Source organism: Eschrichtius robustus, chromosome 11 (genome assembly GCF_028021215.1).
Source record: "Eschrichtius robustus isolate mEscRob2 chromosome 11, mEscRob2.pri, whole genome shotgun sequence".
NCBI classification, from domain to species: Eukaryota; Metazoa; Chordata; class Mammalia; order Artiodactyla; family Eschrichtiidae; genus Eschrichtius; species Eschrichtius robustus.
The window spans coordinates 103,869,643-103,879,142 of record NC_090834.1 but is presented as its reverse complement, the minus strand read 5'-3'; the positions used below and the strand labels follow the sequence as shown (position 1 = coordinate 103,879,142).

General features: G+C 53.9%; 1 protein-coding gene across 4 annotated transcripts; it reads right to left on the bottom strand.

Annotated features, from left to right (window-relative positions):
• Nucleotides 1-1,668: 1,668 nt before the first annotated feature.
• Nucleotides 1,669-9,231, bottom strand: TMEM109 (transmembrane protein 109). 4 transcript variants are annotated; one of them, XM_068554151.1, is made up of 5 exons: nucleotides 8,880-9,231; nucleotides 4,798-4,914; nucleotides 3,761-4,005; nucleotides 2,759-2,861; nucleotides 1,669-2,352 (listed from the first exon to the last, which is right to left on the bottom strand). In XM_068554151.1, exons 3-5 carry the CDS (start codon nucleotides 3,995-3,997, stop codon nucleotides 1,961-1,963), a joined length of 732 nt encoding a protein of 243 aa, XP_068410252.1. In that variant the 5' UTR covers nucleotides 3,998-4,005; nucleotides 4,798-4,914; nucleotides 8,880-9,231; the 3' UTR covers nucleotides 1,669-1,960. The 4 variants fall into 4 exon arrangements, with proteins under 4 accessions (XP_068410252.1, XP_068410253.1, XP_068410250.1 ...); XM_068554152.1 differs by having other exon boundaries at nucleotides 8,985-9,231; XM_068554149.1 differs by lacking the exon at nucleotides 4,798-4,914 and having other exon boundaries at nucleotides 8,880-9,229.
• Between the last annotated feature and the right edge of the window lie 269 nt (nucleotides 9,232-9,500).

Sequence of the window (9,500 nt, the reverse complement as noted above, 5' to 3'; positions counted from 1 at the left end):
CCCCACAAGCAGCTCTCCTATAAAGGCATCTGACACTTGAACCAGAACCAGAATTCGGGGTGGGGGGGACGTAGAGAACCGAGCTCCGGGGTGGAGAGGGGATGAGAGGGGCCAGTAGGGCCAGGTGACAACTGCTCTGACAGAGGAAGAGCCCCAGATGCAGGCAGCCCCATCCCTGGGAGAAGTCTGTGGATCTATGAAGAGGGAGGGCTGCTCTCTTTGCTGAGGGAAGGCCTGCCTCCCAGCGCAGCCTTGCTCGCCAGGCAGCGTTGGGAGAGGTCCAGAGCCGGGCACCTGGCTGCACGTTAGCCTTTCCTGAGCGGCTTAAAAAGGAAAAACCACACCCAGGCCCCTCCCCGAAATGCCTGATCCAATCCATGGGCCGGGTTGAGAACCGCGGCGCAGAAACTCCTGTCTGGTGGGGAAGCAGGGAGGACAGGCAAGCCTCTCTCTGGCTGGGGGCCAGCCTTTGCCACTCCTGCACACAGGGCTGGACGGGGTACCCTCCTCCCCCTCCCCCACAAGCACACTATTGCCACAGAGCTGGTCAGTTCCTGGAAGTTTGGTAACAGGGGCTCGTGCCCTCCTCATTCCTCACACCCCTGGAGGCAAGGGTGACTGGTAACAGCCTTCTTTCGCACTCCCTTCCTTTCTCCCAGCTTCGCACTACCTGACACCTGCAGGGAGAAGTCCTGAAAGCTGAGCAGCTCCACAGAAATGGGTTTAGCTGGAGAGGGAGCAATCAAAGCAAGCCAGAGTTTGAGCAAATACATTTGATCCAGAACTAGATAATAAAATAGCGTGCACTTTATTTAAAACCAACCAAGCGCTGATAAAAATATATTTCACTGCAGCTGTGATTCCATATCCAACCTCAACAGTAAGAACTGGGCATTTTCTACTCTTCACATCACGTGTGGGGCCTGGCAGAGGAGGCCACCCACCTCCACCAAAGCCTCGAAGGAAGAATGAGCGCCCTGGTGGGGAGGGTGCAGCCGCAGAGCACGAGAAGGGGAAGGGGCTGTGCAGTGCATCTCTGCTGTCTGCTCTGTGCTCCTCCTAGGCGACTGATCTGCGATCTCCTTGGTGGCAGTGATGGAGAGAGAGATGGAGAACCGCCTGGAGCTGCGCAGACAGGAAGATGAACCCTCCTTCCTCCTTCAGGGTCTCTGAAATCCCCACAGGGGATCTCATGGCCACTGTAGGGTCCTACTTGCAGGCACAAGCCTACGAAGCAGTCATCTTTTGCTCTGGCTGAAGGGAAATCAAGATTCTGAGAGGAACCACTTTCCTCTTGACACAAAGCAGCTACAGGGCAGTTTCCTACATACAGTACAGCAGCGGGCAAGCAGAGGGCCCTGCTGGCTCGGATTAAGGCACTTGTAACAGATTCAATGTACATCCCGGCCCGGGCCCCAGGCGGGAACTTCCCCACTTCCCTTCCCCTCAGGCCCCAAATGCCCTGCCTCTTCCCCACGCTGGGCAATGAAGGGGACAGGAGCGTGCCTTGAGGGACTGTGGTTTGGTTGGAGTACAGGGCTAGCAGGAGAAGACACACAGGAAGGAAGCTGGGGACCTGGCAGGGGAGGAACTAGAGAAGGACAGGACAGCAAGAGCATCGGAGGAAGGCAAGGCAGCAGCTGAGTCACGGGAGGCTGCTGGCAGTGATCAGAGGTGTCTGCTGAGAGGAGATGCAGAAGCTGGCGGGAGGCCCCCCACCTTCCCCTGGCTGAGACAGGTGGGGGCAGAGAAAGGGTGAGGAGAACCAGCCCCAGACAGAGAACCACAGAGGACCAGCACAGGGGATGGTCTTTCTCTCTCTCTCGGCTAAGGGGGCTGGTGCGGAGACAGGGCTCGGAGACAGAGCAAGAAAGGGGCAGGGGGCTGGAAGGAGGGCTGTGCGACCCAGAAGCAGCTCGGCTCTTTGGTATGACGAAGGTGGCAGCGTCCGGCGTCTCTCTCACTCCTCCTCCACGCTCCGGGGCCCCTTGGCCGCTCGCCTCTGCCGCCAGCGCAGCTCCTCCACCTGGCGCTCCAGCCCCCGCACCTTGGCCTCCAGCTGGGCCCCCGAGGCCCGGGTGCCAGTGAGCCGGCTCAGCAGGGCGTAGAGGGTCAGCAAGGCCAGGAGGAGCAAGGCCCGGGTGGAAGGGTCGGGCACTGACCTCACCAGGGCCACAAAAGCGGCCAGGAAGAGGGCAAGCTTCAGGCCCCACAGGATCCGCCCCAGCAAGGCCAAGACCAAGCCAAGGAGCAGGGACAGCAGCCAATAGGCAACCAGGGCCCCCGCTCCCCACAGCAGGAAGGTCTGGACTTGGCTGGGGCTGAGCTTCAGGTCCTGGGTGAGGTGATCTCCTGGAAGGGGAGAGAGTCACAGAATCAGCCAACCTGGTGCCGTGAAAGGAGAGGGGGTCAAGAACCAAAAGGGGGAGGAGCCAAACCCCCTTGCCAAGGAAAAATCCTTTCCCACCGGGTCCTAGAGCTTAAATCTCATTTCCGGTTCCAGCTGACTGTGGGTAGACTACTTCCCTTGGTTGAGCCTGCTGCATCTACGAAATGGGAGTAATTCTCTGGGCTGTGGGTGACAGTTATGGCTTAGCGTGATGCGGCAGTTAGTAGCCTTCTCTTATGCTCGCCTCTGGGGAGACCTGGGAGATGCTGAACAGCCAGGGAAAAGTCTAGACCCTGAAAAGATAAATTCCCACAAACAGGAAGGGACAGGCTAAGCTCCAGCTGACCTAACCAGTTCTCTGCCACTCACCTTCTAGCCCCAAGACATTCAGCAGCTGTGCGGCAATCCCAGACAGAGTGAAGAAGGCCACAGAGATGGCCGATGAGATGACCCACGTCACCTGAGCCAAGGTCTGTGGGAAGAGCAGGGCATGAGTTGAGTCCGTAATTAATGATGCTCTTCTCTTCTGAGTCTCACCACCGCCGCCCACAAACATCTCCGCCTGCTTCTCAGCCTGGCTGAGGGGTCCCTTCCACAGCCACCTTTCAGTGCATGGGGACGGACGGCGGGCCATTTCTCCTTCCTGTCTGAACTGGAACCCAGGACACTTGGGCCCTAGTTCAACTGATGTGCTGGAATACTTTGGTGGTAGTAGTGGGTGAACGTGGGCCTGTGGGGGAATCATCAAATCCCTGGAGTAGTCACCCTGTAAAATTGGGGTCCTCCTAGCCTCCCAGGGACTCATGAAGGTGTGTGAAGTAACATCGGTGGAGGGCTAGGATATTTCAGTGAAAAAGAAGTCAATCAGCTCTTCTATATTATGCACTTTATAAATGATTGTTTCAGACGACCTATCACAAGTATGCACCAGCATGCTTGGGATGCCATTAGGTAGAAGAGACAGCCCTGCCTAAGAACCCTGAGTCATCCTCACCGCCACCTCTAAAGGTGAAAGAATGAACTCAGGTCTTGATATTTTGCCAATTTAAGACTTTAGATCAGATTTAGACCAAAGCCAGACTCTATAGTCACTGGTGACATAGGTTGATAAAGATGGCTCATTTCCCAGCCTTTCTGGCAAGAAAGGGCAGGAATAAGGGAAAGATAGGGGTGGAGCTAAAGGCCCTGGGGTAGGAATGAAACAATGAGAGTGCAAAAGGCCGGCGCTGTCTGGCTTCATTCTGTGGAACTGGGGGCTCTCTGCCCCAGGGATTATGACACACAGAGGATGTGGAACCAAGACGGGCGGCCATGAACAACAGCTCCTCTGTCCTCAATGCGCGTAGCCACAGCAGGGAACACCTTCCTTACCTCAGAAACTAGGTGCGTGGTTTCTGGCCCAATCCAGGCATCCAAGGTTCCCCGCACAGATCGACCTATCTGGCTCAGGAGATCAACTGGGACCTCCCTCTTCTGCTGGCCTGGTGACACAAAGTCTCGATGGGACTGGGATGACGCTGAGTGGAGGAGGAGGAGGGCCACTAGGAACATCAGGACGACTTGGAACAGATGCTTGCCCCATGGTGAACTGCTGCCTGAGCCTGCCATGGCTGGGTCTGCCAGAGAAGAAGCATGGGGTAAGCAGAGGGCCCGAACTGGCCGAGAAACCCACTGTCCCCAGCGTGACGGGCCCCAGCACCCCCCTCCGCCCCTCCCTGTTAGCTGACAAAGGCAGAACTCGGACTTCAACTTAAGCCGGGCACAACCATCTCATTCACGGGTTCCTCTCTCTCATTCTTTACCACTTGCATATTAACTAGCCAGCGAGTATCAGTCAATGCCTTAAGGTGGATGAGAAGATCTAAGGCTTATTCCAGTTCTAAAAACCTGAAGGCCTGCCTTTGTGTCTTAGGTGCTTTGGGCATAAAAAAAAAAAAAATTATAAGACTATATGGCTTTGGGCTTCCCTGGCGGCATAGTGGTTAAGAATCCGCCTGCCAATGCAGGGGACACAGGTTCAAGCCCTGGCCCGGGAAGATCCCACATGCCGCGGAGCAACTAAGCCCGTGTGCCACAACTACTGAGCCTGTGCTCTAGAGCCCACGAGCCACAACCACTGAAGCCCGTGCGCCTAGAGCCCGTGCTCTGCAACAAGAGAAGCCACGACAATGAGAAGCCCTGGCACCGCAACAAAGAGTAGCCCCCGCTCGCCGCAACTAGAGAAAGCCCGCGCACAGCAACAAAGACCCAGACGCAGCCAAAAATAAAAACAAACAAATAAATAAATAAACTTATTTGAAAAAACAAGACTATACAGCTTTGTCCTCAAGGCAGTTATAATCTACTTAAGATAAAGCTGATATTTATATTTTAAAAAACCTTAAAAAATAGCACTCGAATAGGATTACCGCTATGTAACGATGTAAAGAAAATTGCTCAGTTAGGTGCACAAATAAGAACCCACTGCACATAGGCCATTCGCTCTGCAGGACCATCACGTGAGGTGGGCGTTATCCTCCTCGCCACTAAGGGGAGAGAGGAGAAGAAACGGAGACTTAGGAGTTAAGCATTTGCCCAAGGAGAAAGGTCAGGAGTTAAACCCAAGCTTCTGCTTCCAAAACGCAGAAGTGAAGGTGGTTGCTCATTGGAATCACCTGGAAGCGGCACAAAGTTCCGATACCTCTGCCCCAAGCCCCAGAGCTTCTGATGTCACCATCTGGGTGTGGCCCGGGCTTCGACCTGCAAAAGCGCCCCAGGGGATTTCACTGTGCAAAGCTGAGACCCACTGATACAGAGATGACCTCAACTCCCCAGCCCCCAACGTAGGCAAGGAGTTAAAGCGCGACTTTTAAGGAAAGGTATTATTATTATTAACAGAAAGTTAACCATGCGCCACCTATCTCGTTTAATCCTCACAACAACCCATCAGTTAGGTATTGTTCTTATCCCCCATTTTCCTGATGAAGAAACTGAGGGAGGATAGGTAGTAAGCGGGGGAGCCAGGATTTGAATCCAGGTGCATCTGACATCAGACCCGCTCACACACACCACTGTGTTGTATCCTCTCCAACTTCAGTCTCAGAAGTGATTTGGAAAGTCCTACAATAGATTATTCATGAGCTAAAATAGACTTGGCATCTACCAATCCACTCCATGAATTACTGGTGACAATTCACTTAACCGCTTTGTGCTCTGATCTCATCTGTAATGTGATACTGTAGGCAAATTAAGACCCAACAAGTATCGACTCATTGAAGTACCCGTGGATTCGGCCAAGAAAAACGTTTTTAGTTCCAACTTCTATTTGCTACCACTCTTGAGAAAAGTCAAATGGCACCAGCAAATCCCGTTCTCTTCCAGGCTCAGAAATGAACCTGCAGCTCCAGGGTGTTTCTGTGATTCAGACCTGATGAGCAGAGAGGCTAAGCCATGTCCCTGAGGTAGGAGCAGCCAGGTGTTCGAAGTTTTTGTAGTTACCAGGGCACTCCGGGAGTCGGCCAGAAATCTGGGGCCATCAGGATGGAGGAGAGCGAAGAGAAGATATTCCCATTCTTGTTTAGTGGGAAGGAGCAGGGTCCAAGAAGGAGTTATAAAAATATCACATTCGGGGCTCTTTCTGGCCCAGAAACAGCTGCTCCAAGTCCCTCCTGAGGCCTGTAGGTAAAGCAGGGCTGCAAAACATGCAGTTCATAGGGAACGACCTCAGGCTGGGAAGCCTTCTACTCTTTTTGGCACAAATCAAGAACCAGATGGTTCCTGCCTGCCGGTGGTCAGAGATGAGGAAAGCACAGGTCAGTTCCTGGTCTATCTGGGTCATGACCACACTGGGGACATAAAGAGCAGGGTTGCTATCTTGGGTTGGATTCTATATCCAAGGACCTCCACCAGGAGGGATCAGATGTCGTCTCCTCCTTTCTGGAAGGTCAGGGTGACATGAGCTGCTGCCCCCTTGGCAGACTTCTGCGTTCTGTGCCAGCCTCGACTTTCAGGCGGCCATTTGCTCCAGTCAAGGGGAGCTGGGGGACCTTGAAATAAACTCTCCATGGGGTGGCTGGCATTGCCCTGCCAGCTGACCTTCCAAAGGGCACCGGAAACCAAATCTAACAGGATTCTGGAGTGTGCCCTTTGCAGATAAGAGAGCAGATTACTGGCTCGTCCCTTTCGTCCAATTGTTTTCTTTAACAGGATTCTTTCTCATTTCTTTTTTTTTTTTTTAAATTTTTATTGGAGTATAATTGCTTTACAATGGTGTGTTAGTTTCTGCTTTACAACATCTTTCTCATTTCTTCTTCAGCAAGAGTCTAACCCACCACCATTACGCTTCCTCACTTCAGCCCGATCAAATACTTTTAATAAAGAGAAGCCATGGTAGTCAGGAGCCGAAGCAGTCTTGAGCTCTGAGAGGAAGGATGTCTTAAACGTCTTCACCTCCTGCAATGCCTGACCTCGGAAAAACAGCAGGCACTCAACAACCACAACAAATTGTGTGTGTGTGGTGTGTATAGTGTGTGTGTTGCTTCATAATTTACAAAGTGCTTGTTCTTTCACCATCTCATTTAACTCCTATAACAATTGTATAAGATACTGCTACTCTCCACGTTTTACTCAGAAAACAATGGCTTGGAGAGATCAAGTGACTTGTTAAAAGTACACACATCAGGACTGGGACTTGACTCCAGAACCCAGGATCTAAACCTTGCCCTTTAGCTCCTTCCACACCTCCACTCTGCCTCAGTAAGACATGGTCCCTGCCCTCAAGGTGCTTAAAGTTCTGCCCCCCAAATCAACAATCGCAAAGTTAGAGGACTAACTATCCAGACTCCCACGAGGAGACCACCCTCCAGAAGATGACCCACCTGCTGGGCTCACACGTCATGGTTCTGCAGCAAGAGGTATGAGGACAGCCAAAAATTGGGACTAGACCTGCCACTTTTGTTCAGGCAGCTGCAACGGGGCTCAGGAAGGGACGGGCTGAGCTGGGGAAACTGCTTCATTGAACTATGGTAGCGAGGAGCCGCATATGTTTAGCTGTGGTTTGCTAAGTGGGCGGGGCGGGGCGGTCCCCACACCCCCTGCCAAGGCTCCTTCCTCCCCCGTAGCTTCCTCTTGTGCTATGAATCACGACGTGGCAGGAGGGGCAGCTGACTTAGTACCCTCTGCCGGCTCTGATTTCCCCATCGGTGAGGGACTTGCCCCTTTGGAGCAGCGGTTCTCGACTCTGGTTGCCCATCAGAAGGGCCTGAGCCGGTTTAAGCTAGAGGGTCTGCTCCACCCCTACCCCGGGGCTTCCTTACTCCGACCCTCCCCAGAGACGGGCTCAGGCTTTTGTTTTTAGAGCTCCCCGGGGATTTCTGATGCATAACGGGACAGCTGCCACCAATGATCACCAGCACAGGGAAAAGTCTACTTTGGGCAAAGCCCCCGGAGTGCAGCAGTGGACAGAGGACTCTAGACTTCCTTCTGTCCCAGGCTCAATTCTGCCACACACTAAAAACCACTACCTTCTGTCTTATTACTTAACCTGTCTGAGTTTCAGTCTCCTCAAATGTAAAATGGCGTTAAGCAAGGTTAAGAGTTATTGCAAAGAGTTAACATGTTTCTGCCAGAACTTTGTAAACTGTAAACATCTATAGGAACGTTGCAGTACACAAACTGCCAATATACCACTCATTGTATTGTAGCATCATTTACCAGTTTCTATGCCTGGCTTCCCCGATCAGACTTTGAGCACCTCCTCGTCAGACTTAACTTTTCTTGGAATCCCCAGCGCCTAGCACAGAACAATGACTAATAAATGCTTGTTAAATGAGTATTAGAAGCCCGCCAAGAAGCGGTGAGGGTGGCAATGGAGAGCCATGGAGAGGCGCGGAGAGGAGGCTGTTTTAAAGTTGATCCAAATATGCAGCGGCCACCCGAAAAGCACAGCTGCGTGGAAAGGAAGCTGCTAGACCGGGTGAAGCTGCCCCTGAGAAGAATGAAATCAGCGTCCCGGCAGGTGGGGGCAGCCCCCGCTAAACCCCTGACAACTGCTGCTGCCCAGCAACTGTTTGGGGGCCGGGCGACGGGCAAAGGGGCAGCCTCCCAGGCGCACGACGCCTTCCCCAGGACCCATCTTCCCCGAGACAGGGTGTCAGTGGCATGCATGTGCTATTTCGAACCGCGTGTCCCCTGCCAAGCTTGCTGGGTGGCGTCACCGGCAAGGGATGCGGCGCGGCCCAGGGGTTCGGGGTACCCCAAAGGGCTCGGAGAGGGGCCGCGGGAGGCTGGGCCGTGGGCGAGAGTCGGGGGCGAGGGGCTCAGCGCTGGCCTCGTCCCCCAGCCTGACAGCCACCCGGCCTTGACCGGACCTCGGAGCAGCGCTGGGAACTCTTCTCCCCGGAAACGCGCGCCTCCCGTTACCTACTAACGACGCCCCCTGTTGCATAGCAACGAGGATCCGAGTCCCCAGGTAGTCTCCCCGCCACGCGACATCGGAGCCCTCTCCACTCACTGGTGCTCGCCAGGCCTCGCGGCTCCGCCCTGGTCCCGCCTGTAGCGGCCGCCGCAACCCAGTCCCGGGTACAGCCCCGGAGCCCCGGTCTCGGGTCGCACTCACCGGGTTCCGGCCACAGCTGTTCTTCACGTGCAACTTCACTAAAACGCGCCACTAAAGCCGCGCCTCAGTACTGGGGCGTTGGTTTATCGTCTGCGCACGCGCGAAGCGGGATGCGCCCACGGACCGGCCGGCCTCCCTCACAGCCCAAACCTGGTGCCGGTCAGCGCATGCGCCCTACCCTCTGGTTACGTTTTTTTCCCCAAGCATTCCCACGGAGAGAAGAATGGGGTCGGAAGTTAGAGCTGGGAACGGAAGTCTCTGGCAGGATAAGGGGAAAGAGGTGACTATGTCTGGGCTATAGAGTGGGTAAACTGGATCTTTGAATTTGGAGTGGAAGCTTATCCGCCTCTAAAATCCGCTTGGCATTTCGGGGAATGTAGTTCTCCCTCTACGTGGTGCCTCCTGGGGTATTGTGGGAAATGTAGTTCTAGAGGCGCCTCAGAGCACCTGGTCTTTTGAGAAACTTTTCGCGCTAAAAAGGCACAAAGGGAAAGGGTTTTAGAGGAGAAGTAAGAG